The 18373-nt window shown below is 28.8% G+C and overlaps 2 protein-coding genes across 3 annotated transcripts; both read left to right on the top strand.

Moving 5' to 3' along the window:
• The first annotated feature begins 415 nt into the window (after positions 1-415).
• Positions 416-3573, top strand: LOC102623232 (aspartyl protease family protein At5g10770). The gene is made up of 2 exons (XM_006493395.4): positions 416-815; positions 2060-3573. The coding sequence occupies exons 1-2, from the start codon at positions 635-637 to the stop codon at positions 3331-3333; spliced, it is 1455 nt and encodes a 484-aa protein (XP_006493458.2). The 5' UTR covers positions 416-634; the 3' UTR covers positions 3334-3573.
• An 8697-nt stretch (positions 3574-12270) lies between these two features.
• Positions 12271-15817, top strand: LOC102622941 (AP2-like ethylene-responsive transcription factor At1g16060). Of its 2 annotated transcripts, XM_006493394.3 has the most exons (8): positions 12271-12670; positions 12814-12896; positions 13051-13059; positions 13303-13391; positions 13489-13562; positions 13697-13747; positions 14187-14263; positions 14953-15817. In XM_006493394.3, exons 1-8 carry the CDS (start codon positions 12522-12524, stop codon positions 15465-15467), a joined length of 1047 nt encoding a protein of 348 aa, XP_006493457.2. In that variant the 5' UTR covers positions 12271-12521; the 3' UTR covers positions 15468-15817. The 2 variants fall into 2 exon arrangements, with proteins under 2 accessions (XP_006493457.2, XP_052287464.1); XM_052431504.1 differs by lacking the exon at positions 13051-13059.
• The last annotated feature ends 2556 nt before the right edge of the window (positions 15818-18373 follow it).

Consider the following 18373-nt stretch of genomic DNA (forward strand, 5'->3'; position numbering starts at 1 on the left):
TTAGGAGTGGTTTTTTTAACCATTACAATATATTTTTGCAATGAATGAACTCCTTATAATTCCTGATAAAAAATAACAATATTTTTTTTTTAACAATTACAATATATCAATCTTATTATATTTTAATATTTAAAAAAAAAATACAAGACCACTACATAAATATCTTTTTTTGTTTCTCTAGGTACTGAAAGTTGAATCCATGTAGGACATGGGAACGAATCCTTATCCGTGAAAGCTGAACAAAAACCAATGAAATTATTCAAAACAACAATCACAAGCTGAACATCACCGCTACCGCTTCCATCACCATCAAAATTTAATCAGCAAAACAAAAGACTTGCGTGTGTGTGTGTATATTTTTTTTTCTTTCTTTTTCTCAGCAGTATAATTGCACGTGAATCCCCAATAATTTCTCATGCAACAGTGGGGTCCTTGGCGCCAGCCCTGCATCTTTTGTTCTCTTGCCAGACTCCAAGTCTCTCAAGTCTGAAGAATCTCTTCTCCTCATCACCTCTTTCTCTTTCCATTTCTTTAATTCCTTTCGTCTTTCAAATATTTTTCATTTTCTTTGCTCCCCCATTTGTTCTCTTTCTTTCATTTTTTATTTCTTCATTATCCTCGAGAGCCATCAATAATGGTGACGAAAGTGAAACCGTTAACAATATTGTCTCTTTTATTGCCATTGATGGTCTCACTTTTTTTGCTTGCCAAAGGGGCTCATTGTTTTGAAGGGAAGAAGAAGCTACATCTGCATAAGCTTCAATGGCAGCAGAAGAGTGGTAGCTCATCAAGTTGTGTCTCTCATCAAAAATCAAGTGAGTTCTCAAGTTTTGGGTTTCGGGAAGCAAAAGGAAATGGTCATGGTTAAATTTATTCAAATGCTGGCCATGCTTTGATTTGATATCTTTTAACTTTAATTATTCTCCACTTTGAAAATTGCTTTTTGCTTTATATATGGAAACACCTATTATTAGCCTCTCTCTCTCTTCCACTCATCTTTAGAAATGAATTTGAAACTAAAGGTACGTATAAATTGATAAAGCCTATGTGATTATGTCGGCTTCGATTTTTGTTCATTGTTAAGTAGGATTAATTATGCATTCAGTTATTGGTTTATATGCTGTAAAGGTCACACTTGAATATTACTCAAAAAATTTGATTATTTTTGTCGGAAACTAACAGGCCATAATGTGACTTAGAAAATCATGTAGATATAATAATCTATATTTTTTTTCTATGTACTCTAAAAGGTCTCATTTCTATTTTAATTAATTAATATACTAGAAAACTTTCAAGTTCCTTGTACCGAAATTTACAAGACTTATTTTGCTTTCCCTTGCTTTCTCTTGAGTCATGCATGTATATCAAATCGATTACACACAAATATCAATATAGAAATTATTTCAATTATGTTATCAATATATAACTTCAAGTTATGTCCTTAATTTAACATTTTCTTTTTCAATATTATAATTATCAGAAAACAATATTATCATTTTACTCTCTAATTTTTTTCTAATGTATCACTTTGCTACATTGTTTTTTGATAATTATTTTTTCACACTTAAAGTTTTAGTCTTATCATTTTATCATTAAACAGTTATCTCTGTTAAGAAATAGTTGATATCATAGGCGTATTTCAAGAATTTCAATATATTAAGCTAAAACTATTGTAATATTTACAATTCTATCAATTGATTATTGTAGATCTTTAGGTCTAAAATAATGAAATGATAAGATCATTATCTCTTTGTATATAATTAATTTTGTATTTTTTTAATTTAAAGGACTAAATTGTACTTACAAAATTTAAGGGTAAAATAGGCTTTTATTATGAATTCTATAATTTTAACAATCTGGTAGTAAAATGATGAAAATTGAAATGGTAGTGGAAAAATAATTGTGAAAAAATTTTGGTGATACAATAATCTGTCAAAATAAGTTAGGTGGTAAAATAATAATATCCCAATTGTGGGTTTTTAATTAGCATAAGAACGCCCATCAAATAGCTTGGATTAAATATAATTTAGAGTTTAATAAATTTCCTCTGGATTTTCAGGAATTGAAATGGGAGCAATTACATTAGAATTGAAGCACAAAAATTACTGCTCTGGGAAAATCGTTGACTGGAACGAACAGCAACAAAACCGGTTAATTTTGGACAATTTACATGTCCAATATCTTCAATCCAGAATCAAAAACATGATTTCTGGCAACATCAAAGATGTTTCCAACACAGAAATCCCATTAACTTCCGGCATTAGACTTCAAACCCTAAACTACATTGCCACAATCGAGTTAGGCGGCCGAAATATGACAGTGATTGTTGACACAGGAAGTGACCTGACGTGGGTTCAATGTCAGCCTTGCAAATCCTGTTACAATCAACAGGATCCTGTATTCGATCCTTCAATATCCCCATCATACAAAAAAGTTTTATGCAACTCATCAACTTGCCACGCCCTGGAATTTGCCACAGGAAATTCCGGAGTCTGTAGCAGCAGCAGTCCACCAGACTGTAACTATTTTGTTAGCTATGGTGATGGGTCTTACACTCGCGGGGAGCTAGGCCGCGAGCATCTCGGCCTGGGAAAAGCTTCTGTGAATGATTTTATTTTCGGATGTGGCAGGAACAATAAGGGGCTTTTCGGAGGAGTTTCAGGACTCATGGGTCTCGGAAGAAGTGACTTGTCATTGGTTTCTCAAACTTCTGAGATTTTTGGAGGACTTTTTTCATATTGTTTGCCTTCAACACAAGATGCTGGAGCTTCAGGATCTTTAATTCTTGGTGGGAATTCTTCAGTTTTTAAAAATTCAACTCCTATCACATACACTAACATGATTCCAAATCCCCAGCTGGCCACTTTCTATATTCTGAATCTCACTGGAATCAGCATTGGTGGGAAGCAATTACAGGCCTCAGGTTTTGCTAAAGGAGGGATTTTAATTGATTCCGGGACAGTTATAACCCGGCTTCCACCATCGATTTACAGTGCATTGAAGGCAGAGTTTCTGAAGCAATTTTCAGGATTTCCTTCAGCTCCAGGTTTTTCAATCCTGGATACTTGCTTTAACCTCAGTGCTTATCAAGAAGTGAACATTCCTTTGGTAAAAATGGAATTTGAGGGAAATGCCGAGATGACTGTTGATGTAACTGGAATCGTTTATTTTGTTAAAAGTGATGCATCTCAGGTTTGCTTGGCTCTGGCAAGTCTCTCATATGAAGATGAAACTGGTATTATTGGGAATTATCAGCAGAAAAACCAGAGGGTGATATATGATACCAAGAATTCTCAGTTGGGATTTGCGGGAGAAGATTGCAGTTCAATGTGACGATCAAACAATGTTACAACATGAATTTTTTATGCTGCAAAGTAAATTAAAGCCAAGTGGTTTTGGCAAGAGTACGCGTTGATTATGTTAATATTATGTAAGTAATATCCCCCCCCCCCCCAAAAAAAAATGATTGGGGAAGGTAAAGAATATGTGAAAGGAAGTTATGATTTTCTAATTGTGTGTAATATTGCTACTTTCAAACTAAATGCATATAGAGTATAAAGATTTGATTCTATATGATGATTCTGTAAGATTTGTTTTAATATAAGAAAAAATTGTGAATTTGAGTGAAAAACAGTTCAATTTCTAGAAAATAATTCCTCAAAAATTTATGAGCAGGTACCTTCTTTTACTGAAGATTGTGGAACAATGAGCTCACTGGGATATATTGAACTAATTGGGTTGAGCTATAAATGAGTTTAAAAAAAAAATTATAATCTCTATGTCAATCTCCAAGAATTTTATAAATTCTCAGGATCCCATTCAAGTTAATTATGGAGTCCCCGGTATTGGTGCATATAATTGTGCTTTAGTGTGTATAATCTTCTGCATTTTGTATCTTCTTGTATTGCCTTATTCATTGCCTACACCGATTTGAACCTATCAACAAGTTTAATTAGATGAGGGGAAGTACGCACGCACCTTATTAAATATATTGGGAAGAAATATATTTAGTTTTTTTTTTAATTTTAAGCTTAAGTTGTTAGGCATAACGTGGCATTCATTGTATGTTCAATTTAGAGTGAAATATTTAATTTGTTTTATATTTAATTTCTTTTTTCTATTATCTTTTAAAAAGATTGTTGATTTAGTATTGAGTTGAGCATTTTCAAATATTTTTGATTTAGTAGTTATTGAATATAAAAATAATATGCAATTAGATTTTAACCGTACACTGTTATAAATTCATTCACCATAGTTCAGTTGAACACTGATGTAAATTCCTCCGAAACTGTATGGATTTCCTCAAATTCTTATCAACAGTCTCCATCGTCGGCGAGTGGGTCGAGATGGCGTGAATGAAAGAAAGAAAGTCCAACAAATTATAAAGCCCAGCCCATATTTGTTCTTCTGTGAATAAGTCGGGCACCTTTTGGGCCAGCTCCGTTACTTTGTCTTTTTATTCAGCCCCCACATACTAACTCATCGGAACCTCACATTATAAATTTTATTTATTTATCATTAATGTTTAAATTAAAGTGCCAACAACTACATGAAATGAACTCAAATTGTCCTTCAGATTTCAACATTATTTGTGACAAATTCTCTCTTCAAAGCACAGTTCTAAATCGGCACATAAAACCATAAAAAAGTGACAGATAAATAGAAAGAATTGATTGGGAGCTCTTGTCAAGGCTAATCATGATAAATTTGGATAATTTCGATGTTAATAGTGCTGAATATTTTAAAAAGACTAATGTTAGAATTTAAGGGCTCAAAAAGCATTACTCCTTAAAAACAAAATCAATACTTTAAAAACAAAATCTATTAATTAAATAATATTTTCAATATCTCACAATTGTTTTTAATTAAAATGTAAATCAATCATACATAAAATATTATTTTTCGGGCATATATGTACTATATTACCATAACATTGAGTCGTGTTACATATTTTAAATTTTTTATCCTAAATACCATCACAAATGATATGTCGTTCATCAATTAGTTGGTGAGAATAATATAATTAATTCACTTAAATCTTATAAAGAATTACCAACCAATCAATGAATAACATATTACTTGGGATGAAATTTGAGATATCTATTATTGCAAAAACTTATATGTTACAATCTCTTAATCAACTTTTAGAATCAATTACCTATCATTTTTTTAGTATACACTTTCCATGTAAAAGTGACCTTTAATGAACCAAATAATGTATTGCCATGTACGTGGAAATCGAATCCACAACATTTTTCATATATCTTCGATGTTAGCATATATAAAGTCATAATTTATAACATGTATGATTTTAATTAGGTTTTAATTGAAGTCATATCACAAGAGACATGACTTCAATTTTAAAACCACATCATAAGAATCTATTGCAACCGAAATTGACAAACATAAATTGGGAAAAAAAAAGGTTCATTTTTCATGTTAATTTTGGAGCATTTTATTAGTTATTTCCACTATATTGGGAGCCCCACTCTCACTTGCCAACACCCAACCTCGACCTAAAAAAAATTTGATTCATAATAGTACCACCGCTGCCCTACCAATTGTAAATTAATTTCATTAATTATCACATGAAAAGAAGTTAAATTGAGACTTTCAAAGACTATACACACGATGCTATTATGAATGAATGGGGGAGTTAGAAAAATATCGATGTCATTGAAATTCATGTGTCTGGTTGTCTTATTTTGAGGCTTTAAATGTGATTCGGTGGGAATTTAGAAGAAAATGGGCGTACCCAGCAAAGTGTGGCACACCATGACCAAAAGCACTTAAATTAAAGCGCTTTTAGCCTGGATGTGAAGAACACAGGCTGGACCAAGGACCACTTAGAATTAAACCCATGTTATTTTTATAAATTTAACAACGGATGTTTAATTTATTAGTAAAATTATTAATGTTAATTACCTATGTGACAATTATTTTTTTCTTATACCATTAAATATTACATGAGAAAAAAATTAATATGAACATTATAAATATCTTCCATATTGGGAAGAAAATGGAAATAGTGTTGGGGCATAAATAATTAGATAGAGGGGGGCATTTACTTTTTTAACTTTATTGATTTAATTTCAATTAGCTAAGTCATTAAGCCAAGTTCTTTTTTTAGTTTTTTTTTTAATTTTAAAAGTCTAAATGACATAATTAAAAGATATTTTTCAAAATATTCATATCTCAGTTAATTTATTTTCGTCATTATCTAAATAAAATTTACTAATTAGAATGATTATTTATCCCCATTACTTGTAATAATAGAGTAGTAGATTATTATTACTATCATCATTATCTTTTCATTTTCTTCAAATTAACATTATTTATTTTTATAATTTTTTATAAGTAGTTCTCATATAATACATCATAAACTAAAATAAAATACTATTTTTTATGCAATGTAAAGTACTTATTTTAGACTTTTTAAGTTAAAAAATAACTTAATATTTATTATTAGAGATTTAGACAAAAAAAAACATTCCATTCATATTTAAATGTTTAGCTCTATTTAAATTTAAACTAATTCAAATATCAGACCAATAAATAAATAAATAAATGTCACCTCCCTCTTCTGGATCATTTATTCTCTCTCCAATCTAATTTTCAGCTTTCAAGTTTGGCATTTTATGTATTCTTATTATCTTATTTGAATGATGGAAGGCTCAATTGGAATGAAGAAAAAGGGGGAAAAAGAAAAGGAGAAGTGGAAAAAAAAAAAAAAAAAGCTTCTTATATATAAAAAAATTGTGGTAAGTCGGCAACCATGTAACATCATTTTGAAAGATCAATTTCAAATTGGGAAGGCGAAAATTTGAAATTAATAAAGTGTAACTTCATTAATTCAAGAATGAACAACATTACATTACCATATAAGCGCAAATACAAGACCAAATCGGGTAAGTTCACTATATTGGATAATACCTAAAACTCAAGTCTAGTTAGGGAGACATCTAACCATAAAATAATTGTGCGTACTACACATTTTTACTAGCAAATGGAGATTAAAAGACTCTACACAACAAAATCTCATGAGATACTAAACAAATTTTATGGCATTAGTCTAATCTACCGACCTCAGCTGCTGTAGACGAAAACCATCACCCAATAATAATAATAATAATAAAGTATAGTGCCAGTGACAACATCACTAGTAGGAAAAGCATAAACACGAAAAAAAAAAACCCCAAAAAAATGCAGAAAAAAATGTTAAATCCACGAGTATAATAATTTTATTATTGCCTCCTATGGCATATTCTAGTAGATTTATGTATCTTTATTTGTTTAGCCACCTAAGTACGGCTCTTGAAATAGGTAACAGAATAAAATCTATATTTATACTCTACCACCGTTTACCTTTGTTTTTTCAAATTAAGAGTTCTTAAAATAACTAATCTTTTGTTTGTTATAATTAGGGACTGTATTTTTTTTTTTTTTGACGTAATGAGAATTTTCAATCAATAAGCTATAAGGCTAATTCTTTTTTTAAAAATTTTTTGCTTAATCTAAAAAGTCTGAATAATATCATTAAAAGATATTCTCTAAAACATTAATATCTCATTAATTAATCTTTATCATTACCTTAATAGAATTAATAATTAACATAATTACCCATCTCTATAACTTGTGGTAGACTATTATTACTTTTATCTTTTCATTTTCTTCAAATTATCATTATTTATCTTAATAATTTTTTATGATATAAAAACACCATAGACTATAATATAATTGATTAACATATACTAATTTAGAATATTAAAGGGCAATATTTAATTGAACATAATTTATGTTACAATAACATATTATCCTATTTTTGTTTTTTGAGATATTTATTATATGTTTAACATTTATAATTTTTAGGAGCACAAATGTAAAAATACTACTTTTTTATTTTTTTAAGTTAAAAAAAGCAATGGAATATTAATTTTTACCCATTCAAATTAAAAAATATATATAATTCAATTTCAGACATTCAGCTTTATTTAAAATTCCAATTAAGGGGTTATTTGATTTTTGTTTGTCTGAATCTTAATTATTTTCAGACATTTACAATTTTTGTTTTGTTTTTTTTCTCACTTTTGTCTAATTATAAGATTATTAGATTTGAATAGAAAAAAATTATATATTTTGACTTTTATCTGAATGATAAAATATCTCAATAGAACTTTAATATTCTCTCTCATTAATACCTTTATTAAATAAATTTATTTCCTATTATATAAATTATCTTTTTATTATTTTTTTATTTATCCCCCTTTTTCAGTTTTTTGGTTATATACATGTATTCAATTTTCTTTTTTTTGGCTAATGAAAATTTTAAACATAATAGAACTTTAGGCGAGTGCGTTTTATATCAGGTTCGTATAAAATTAATATCTAAATTTTGTACCTAATTGATTGTCTTGCCCACTTTCGTATGATGGGAAGATCTGTAATTACTATTAAAAGATTAATTGAGCACCTAAATTCGGATGGTCAATTAAAGAAGTATACTTCAAAATCATTCAGTTAAATTTTGAAAACACAACATGTGACACTTAAAACAAAAAAGATACATAATTATTCAGATAATCTGATCTACGTTTTAGGATGGGATAAAAAGAAGATTTGTGTTACAAATTTTAAATTTTTTTATTGTAAATAACTATCTTAAATAATGTGACATTTATTAATTGATTGGTGAGATAATATAGTTAATTCACCTAAATTTTATTAAAAAATATTATTTAATTAATAAATATCACATTATTTAAAATAATTATTTAGGATAAAAAAATTAAAATATTAATAATTACCCTAAAAAGAGTAACACAAAGTGACAGCACAAAATCTAATACAAGTAATGGGCCCAGCACTCGCCATCAATTAAATGCAATCCTTGTAGTGTGCCGTATTTGTAGAATTAGATTAATGGAAGTGCATGCAGGTTTTGATAAATTTATTAGGGAAATTATCAATGCACCACTTTTTTTTTATTTTATATTCATTTAACTATTAAAAAATTTTAACATGTTCTTTGTATTATATATTTTTTTTAAAATTTGTATCAACTAGCCACTTTTTAACTAACATTGTTAAATAATTTAAATGAAATGATAATTTTACCCCTAAATAAATTAAAAAATCATTTTATTTTACAAAAAATTTGAAAAATAAGAAAATTATAATTATAAAAATAATTGCAAAATTTTGGGATTTAATAAAAATCCCTAAATTATTAAAATTTTGGGATTTATTTTTTAATAAATAAATTCAGTCATTTTTATTAAAATTTTGTAAAATTGTAACTTTTAATAAAAATAATTATTAAAATTTTACAAAATCTAAATTAAATAAAAATTAGCTGAGCACCTTCGTTTGTGATTTATTTTTTATTAAATTTAGGGGTATTTTTATAATTATAATTTTCTTTTTTTAAGTTTTTGTAAAATAAAATGGTGTTTTAATTTATTTAGGGGTAAAATTATCATTTCATTTAAATTATTTAACGGTGTTAGTTAAAAAGTAGCTAGTTGATACAAATTAAAAAAAAAAAAAGTGGTGCAGAGAACATATTAAAATTATTTGATGGTTGGATGAAAATAAGACAAAAAAGAAGTGATGCAGTGATAGTTTCTCAATTTATTATCACCCAATTTTTCAACATTGAAACTTCCCCACCGCTACAAGTGTTGTATTAATAGATATTACTTCCACAATGCCCTCAAATTTACTATGTTGTACTACGTTGGACGATAAAATGTTGGAAGGATAATTGTACTATGTTGTGTCTTATGGTATTGTCCCTAAGGGGCCCGGGCCCCACCAAGACTCAAAGAATTATTTTAAATGCTAGTATAAAACATGATTATTATATATATTTTAGATCCTGAAATTATATTTATTTGTAATTGGCTATTGTTAGTTATGAACTTAGGTTACGTTTGGCACGTAAAATTGGACTGAACTAACTATTAAGATTAGACTGGATTAAGGGCTTGTTTGGGATTGCGGTTAAAATTTAATAAGCTACTTATTTCATAATTTTTGATAAAATAGTGTTTGGTAAATTTTGTAAAAACAGCTTATTTCATAATTTTCTCCATTTTGTCAACAGCTTTTAAAAGCAGGTAGGGGTTTGCTTTTCATAAGCAGCTTATTTAATAAGCTATCATACCTTTTTAAAATTCCTATTATAACCCTAGATTTTAATAAAAAGATAATTATGTCTTATTTATCCATAAACCTTAATATATAAATCATGCCTTTATCTTTATCATATTTTATGTAACAGATTATAAAGTTCTTTAGATTTTTTAAACTAAGTTTTTTAATGTAATTTTACATATTTAAGAAAAAAGATATCTCTAAACAATTTTATTAAACATACTCTAAAAATAAAAAGTAATAAAAACGTATGTCTACTTTGGTCATTATATAATAAAATAGCACTTTCGTAATAAAATTTACCAAACACATATACTCTACTTTTCAAACTCACATCAATTGCAACAACACAGTTTACCAAACGCCAAGCTATTTTTTTAATCAGCAGCTTATTTTATCCGTACAGCACAAGCAGCTTATTTCATCAGCTTCCGCAATCCCAAACTTGCCCTAAGTTGGATTGGATTAATCTTAATTATATTATATACTAGATTATGTTTGGAATAATATCTGATTGGACAATATTAAATCATATTTAAATACAAAAACAATTACGAATATTTAAGAGTAATAATTAAAATTAATTTAAAGGTAATTAAAAAGAGCATTGAATATGTAGTAAATTAGTTATTGGGTAGTCATAATTATAATAAACAAATATAAATTAATAAAATTATTTAATTAATTTTTGAAGATATTTTAGATATATTTTATTTTATAAAAAAGTTAGCAAATAATGTATATGTAAAATCAATTATTTACTTGTATTATTAATTTCCATGATTATTTTTAATATTACATTGGTGATTATTAAATTTAATACAATCAATTATTGTAACAAATTATTAAATAGTTAATTTTATAGGAGTAAAAGTACCAATTTAATTAGACTATAAAAATAAAATAAAAATAAATTCAAGTAAATCATGAATAAAATAATTAATTAATTAATTAAATTTTAGGTTACGAATAAAAAGTAGTGTTATATATGAAAGAAATATGAATAAATTTTTTTCTCTTATTCTAATCCCATCTAAACCCACTTATAAATTGGGATTGTTAATCCCATGATTTAAGGACTAAATTTAAATTTTGTCCTCCCTAATCCAATCCAAGTAAAGTAGCCAAATATGAGATAAAATGTTTAATCTCAAAATTAATCTAATCCCATACTTAATTTTAGCTCCCAAACATAACCTTAGGTTATAAACCCAAATAGCTTTTATGAACTTGGTTATAAAGTAAATTTCATTATATTTTAACCCAAAATAATTGTTATTCACAACAAAAAGGCACCCCAAACCGAAGATTCTAGTTTCCCCACTGTTTGACCCAGACTTACTAGTAGCTCCATCGTCATATAATTTCTTAAAAAGGACATTCTTATGTGAAACGCCAAAAAAAAAAAAAAAAAAAAAAAAAGAGGATTCTGCAACTTAATTTGATTTACAAAGTGATATTTATTTGCTAGCAAAATTAACATCTTATCTTTTTTTTTTTTTTTTTTGAAGAAAAACCAATTGTATCGCTCCTAGTCACATCTTAATTTTCATCTACGTATGGAGGATATACCAACCTGTCCGTCTTATTTTTGCGCTTAGCTCTATTGACGTTGATAAAATCTAACTCTATTGGCATTGCCAAGAGCTAGTCCAAAAGTTGCGATTCAAAAATATTAAATTGAGGTAACATAAGTTTTTTTATGCATGAAGAGTTAAACCAGAAGGAAAATGATTGAAGCGTGTTAAATGAAGAATTGATAAAAGTACTTTATTACTATCAATCAATATAATATTGATGGGCAAAGAGAGAAAAATAAGGATTTGGAGTTCAAAATCTTCAATAACTAACTACTCATTAATTCCACCTGGGATGGTATTAATTTCTTCCAAGAACTTCTTAGAAATAGACAGACGAGAAGGGGAAAAAAATAGAAAAATCAACATGGAGGGTAATTTATAAATTACAAACAAAAGAGCCTTCTAACATAATAAATTTTTTTTATTAATTTGTAAGGTTAAAAAGGAGAAAAATTCCAATAAATGCTACATAATAATAATTGGTACACATAGCACAAAGAAGCATATATAAGTTAAGTGGAATGGGACTTGACAAAGCCGTTGAAAGACGGCCATATATAACAAACAAATCAATTAAAACATTAAACTCTCTCTAGCCGGCTCTCTCCTCTTTTTCTCTCTATTCTTTTGCCAACCCATTAAAACAATTGAAACCCTCTTATATATTTTTTGTACTTCTTCCTTTTAAACCCATTTGGCTTGTGCCATTTCATTGGATGACCTCACATTAATTTTTTGTTCTCTCTTCTTTCTCTGGCTATAGCTATACTTCTTTTGATCATTTTAATGGCGAAAACCTCAAGGCAAAGCCAAAAGAACACTACTACAAACCCTAATAACAATAATACAGTCACGACCAAGACTAAGAGAACAAGAAAAAGCGTGCCCCGTGACTCGCCGCCGCAACGTAGCTCGATCTACCGAGGCGTTACCAGGTTTCTTTTGTTGATCAAAGTCGCATATCCATTTTCGTACAGTGAAATTTTATATTTTTCTTTTTGGTGTTTCAATATTTTCACGAGGTTTTATATTTTTGCCATACCCATATATTTGATAATTTAGTAATTGAATGGTTTAGGCATCGATGGACGGGACGATATGAAGCTCATTTGTGGGATAAAAATTGCTGGAATGAGTCTCAAAACAAGAAAGGGAGACAAGGTTTATTTCCTTTTAATATTTTTGTTTATTTTTATTCTTCTTTCTTTTTAAATTTTTGGAAATGGTGTTGTTGATAATTTTTCTTTTTTCAAATATTCTGATTCGGATATCAAAATTGATGATGGTGGTTGGATTGATTCAAATTGAAGCACAGTATATTTAGGTGAGTTTTGATTTCTCTTTAATATTTTTCTTTTATAACCTTTCGTTTTCCTGTCATTTAGAGAAGACAATAGTGCCATCACACAAAGCATTTTGTTTCACGTTACACTTTTTTCTCTCTTTCTTTCTTGCACTTTTGAAAAATTTGGTAACCAGAAAAACGTCATTAATTTAAATCATTTTCGAAATTACTTGATTTAAATTAATTGCTTAATTAATTTCGATATTGGGTTGGTTTCCTTAGGTGCTTATGATAATGAAGAAGCTGCAGCACGTGCCTATGATTTGGCAGCATTGAAATATTGGGGACATGATACTATTCTTAATTTCCCAGTAAGTTTAATTAATTAATTTTGCATTTTGATCACTTTTTATTTGTAGCAGGGTTTTGTTTTTCTTAATTTATTACTTCTTACCATGGTAATTATAGCTTTCGAATTATGAAGAAGAGCTCGTAGAAATGGAGGGTCAGTCAAAAGAGGAATATATTGGTTCTTTAAGGAGGTAATTAACTACTGCTAAATTTATATAATATTGAATAAATGATCATGTTTACACACACACACATATATATATTGTATTAATGATAATATATATTGATTAGACAATATTTTTGTTTTGTTCAATTAAAAATACAGAAAAAGTAGTGGATTTTCTCGAGGGGTCTCCAAATATAGAGGCGTAGCAAGGTAATAACTAACAATTCATTTGAATTTAGAACTTGCAGATAATTCTTTATTTGAAAAAAAAAAAAGCTATAGAGAATCCAATCCTGAAATTTAGCTGGTTTAAAAAAAAAAAAAGCTTTTATCTAGTCTTTTGCAAAATCAATGATATTTCAATCAAAATTTCCAAAATTTTATCCTAGTTTTAGGATGTTTTCCCAATTCATGCTACTTCTTTCCACTTTCCTCGAAAGGAAAGATACTTTAACGTACGTGCATGTCTTCTCACATCCACATGTTCTCATTGACAAACTTTAATGAATTGAGGAGCAGCTGTACCAATATTTGAAAGCCACATTTGTCTAAATAATGCGGCAATGGCCAGCAAAGTAATCATGTCTTGTATGCACTAATGTCAAAAAAAGTGTGGCAATAATTTGAAATTTGGCTTCTAAATTTGCAGACACCATCACAATGGCAGATGGGAAGCTCGAATTGGCAGAGTTTTTGGCAACAAATATCTCTATCTTGGAACTTATGGTATAAATTATTATTCTTTCTATATATAATAATACCGTCAATTTTCGACCTTTATTTATTTATTTATTTTGGTGCTCTCCGGCTCTGCATTAAAGAAAACAAAAATTCGCACTATGGCCATAGACTGCACTATATAATTTTCATAAAATATTCTATATGTACGGCTATAATTCAAATCTGCATGCGGGTCCGCACATGAGAAAACTGTCTTATTTATTATTGATAGTTATAACAAATTATCTAAATAAATGCTTGCTTCAAAATTGTATAATTGATAATTACTATATAACCTTAGTAGTATACAAAAGAGTCCCTCCAAAGTATTAAATCTAGTGCATGATCTTATGCTAGAATTAGCTTAGACAGTCCATTTTATGTGCCACGTGCCACTATAAATGGAATATAGATTTTTGTATAGCAATAGACTCCAAGTGAATAAAGCCTATATATGCTGATGGGAGTCATTTTCAAACAATTAATAAAACATTTAGTTGGTTGAGATATAGATCGCCAAACTTCACCTGCTTATCCAACTATTTAAGATTTTAAAATTCATTGGAATAAAATTTTCAACACTCAACCAAAATATGCATACGCAATTAAATTCTCCACTTTTTTAGATCTTCTTTTCTTTTCTTTTTTTTTTCCCCAAACTGTCCCTAACTCTTTTTTCAAAATTTTTTCTTAAGCTACTCAAGAAGAAGCAGCTCAAGCCTATGACAGGGCAGCAATAGAGTATCGTGGACTTAATGCTGTCACCAACTTTGATCTTAGCAAATACATTAAGTGGTTACGCCCAAATAATAATCAAAATAACCCTAAACCTAGCAACCCTCAACAAAACCCTAATAGTGATGACACAAGTCCAATTCCAAAACTAAATCAGGAAACCTCAAGCGGTAGTGACACGTCAGCACCTCCACCACGGTCTGGTGCTACCGCAGGAGGTAGCGGCTCGGCGTCATCGGCATTAGGGCTTTTGCTACAATCGTCAAAATATAAGGAAATGGTGGAGAAAACTTCAACAGATTGTTTATCTACGTCATCAGAACCTGGTTCTTCACACCGGATTTTTCCTGATGATATTCAGACGATGTTTTTCGATTGTCAGGACTCTAGCAGCTACACGGAGGGTGATGACGTTCTATTGGGTGACCTAAATCCATATATTTTCCCAACTTTTTATAGTGAACTTGATAATTAGAAGACGAAGCCTGAAGCTCACTGATGAAATAAGTCACATCTTTACAATTTACTAGAAAAATATCTTCTTCTTTTTTGGTTAATATTTTGAAGGCAAAGATGGTGAATCGGGAACAAAAGCGAAGACAGAGGTACAAGCAAAGGACTCAATTCAATTTTAATTTCTTTTAATTTTCTTTCTACTCACGATATTTTTTTTCCCCCTCTATCAAAACTAGGAAGAAGAGCATTTGCTGATTTGTATTAATTAGTTCATTTACATGTAGATACTGGTTGATGTCCACAATTGTTTATCCACTAATTATGTTTTAATAAGACTACTTGCGGCTTGTAAGGGCCTCACTTTATTTATTTGTTTCTAATATCCTCACTAATAATATTATTTGAGTCCCAGTTGATATGACATTCAACTATTGAATAATAGAATAAAGTAATAAAAAATTTTACATTAATCATTCAATAGACAAATGACATCTAATATTAAAACTCAAGTTGAGACTCAAATTTTGGATCCCTAACATTACTGATATTATTTTTTCTCTCTAATAGTGTTTTTACATTCATTCTTCAATGATTCCACACCATGTTTCCATATCTGATTATTCATGCGCAAGCAAGTCTATAGAGAAATTAATTAATGGATAGAAATTAATTAATTAATTTGACAGAATAAAGACTAATAGAATGAGGTTGAACAAGTAATCTTAAATAATCAACTAATTCAAATTCTTTGAAGTAATTAATTAATTGTTAAAAGGGTGATTCAATTTCTGGTATTTTTCGGTTTTGGACGCTATAGATAACTTACTGTTACAACTTACATGAGTGGTGATAATTAAGTTACTCTTATCAGAAATTCTGTTAAAGGCAGTTGAATGGCGCTTCTTTTCTATTGGTTCAAGGTATTGATAAATACATATTATATAATTGGTTGAGTTAACAAAATATAATGTATACTTTAATTATTGGTATTTTTTATTAACAAAACATATTATATCACATTAGGATAATTAATAGCTTGTGACTCTTACGATCAATTATTATATATAAAATGAGATCAGGATAGTTTGTCAAAGTACAAGGGTCCTAGTTGTTCTTTTATAAGGTGGAAGCTACCAAATTCTGTTCGTAACATCCAAGGACTTTCTTTCAAATAGTTTGTTTACATAAGATTATAACAATAAGTACAGATTTAATACTTTTCTTTATGATCGTACGGTTATCATAGTGGCTCCAATATGGAGCAACTCCAACATAACCGCCGCCCTTTCTTAAATATCAATTCTCATGGTGTTTTGTTTCTTATATATATGTATGTATGTATGTATATAATTATTTGTTGGGAGTACTGATATTTAAACCAAAAAAATAAAATAAAAAACACGACAAAAATTAATGAAATCTTAGGAAATTAGAGAATTTTTACTTTTCTTATTATAACTCTCTTTTTACGCATAGTTTCACGGGTGATGCAAAACAAAGGCAAAAGAAGAATGATTCTTTTCTGAGAGAATTTTATTATGAATCAACCAACCAAAATCAGTAGGGTTTAGCTTCCTTTTATGCTAAAACCATAAATAATGTGAATTTACCAAATTAGGTATTCAAATCATTGTAACATAATAAAATTCTAAAGAAAAAATGTTAGAAAAACTTAAAATTAAAAAAAAATAAAAACAAATAAAGAAAACTTTAAAACTGCCTAAGTAACCTGTCCTACATCAGAGGAGATTTATGGCTTTTGAGCTAGGGTTTTAGTGGAAACAGATTTGTCAGTTCCCTTTGCTCAATTTGTTTAATTGGAGGGAGATGGTTACGAGCTTCAAGAGGAGTTTTAGATGAACCTGCAAAGAATAGGGGCTGATAAGAAATACAGTCAATGTCGTGAATCAGAGGATTAATTCCTTCTTGCACTCAACAATAGACATTTCTTTAAGACAAGAGAATTACAATATCTAATGAACCCACAACAAATCTCAATCCAAAAGCCGGCATCGCTGAAGCTTTCAATTTAAATGGCCCGAGCTCCTCCTCAATCGCTAAAGTGCTTTGACATATATATTTTCTTATTATGACCCAAAAATTGGGGCTTAGATTGATGAGAGCATTAGGAAAAATTTATGTTTACCTTAATTAACTTATCCGGTCTCATTAGAATTCTTTTAAATTAAAAAAAATATGGCACCACTGACGGAAACAAAAATGAAAAGATGCATTAATTCACCACATTCGTATGGTCTTGTTTCTCATGCTATAATAATCCTTATGATGAGAAGTACCATGCATGTAATAAACAATGAATCGGTTAGAATAAAATTTGAGATGTATAATAAAAATCCCTTTATTATGGTGATAATGTGATAAGAAATAATTTCTATATAGTAATAAAATACTCTTTTGTAATTTCAGCCAATTATAGATAAAAATAAATTTTACATTGTAATAAGTTATAACTTTTCTGGATTCTCTCTTAAGAAACTTGCCCCCACATATTAGTAATTATCTGTATATTGCAAAATATATTTGTTTTGTTATATTAAAAGTTTAGGATGAAGTAAAATATTTTTCTAAGTTGTTTGGGATAATTTCTTTCTTTAAAAAAAAAAAACACCAAGATGGTGAAGGGTTAGACCGGACCCCTATCTCTAGCATAGATTAGAAAATGGGATACAAAAGAAGGGGATAATACCAAAACCTTCAACAGAAATGAAAAACCATAATATGACATAAAAAGGCCCAGAAAAAAGTCGAAAAAAAATCATCGCCTAATATGCATAATCTGGGAAGCATCCAAATGATGAACACCAGTTAAACCAATTGAAAGGTCATAATAAAAACACTGATGAGAACATGCCTAGTAGGCCATAATATTAGCAGCAAATGTAGCCTCTCAAAAAATACATGCCT

The sequence above is a fragment of the Citrus sinensis genome, chromosome 7 (genome assembly GCF_022201045.2).
Source record: "Citrus sinensis cultivar Valencia sweet orange chromosome 7, DVS_A1.0, whole genome shotgun sequence".
Lineage (NCBI taxonomy): Eukaryota > Viridiplantae > Streptophyta > Magnoliopsida > Sapindales > Rutaceae > Citrus > Citrus sinensis.

Excerpts from the sequence above, each read along its gene's own strand:
- LOC102623232 (XM_006493395.4), top strand. The coding sequence starts at position 635 with ATGGTGACGAAAGTGAAACCGTTAACAATATTGTCTCTTTTATTGCCA. Across the intron at positions 816-2,059 it reads TGTCTCTCATCAAAAATCAA|GAATTGAAATGGGAGCAATT; the intron begins GTGAGTTCTCAA and ends CTGGATTTTCAG.
- LOC102622941 (XM_006493394.3), top strand. The coding sequence starts at position 12,522 with ATGGCGAAAACCTCAAGGCAAAGCCAAAAGAACACTACTACAAACCCT. Across the intron at positions 13,748-14,186 it reads AAATATAGAGGCGTAGCAAG|ACACCATCACAATGGCAGAT; the intron begins GTAATAACTAAC and ends CTAAATTTGCAG. Across the intron at positions 14,264-14,952 it reads TCTCTATCTTGGAACTTATG|CTACTCAAGAAGAAGCAGCT; the intron begins GTATAAATTATT and ends TTTTTTCTTAAG.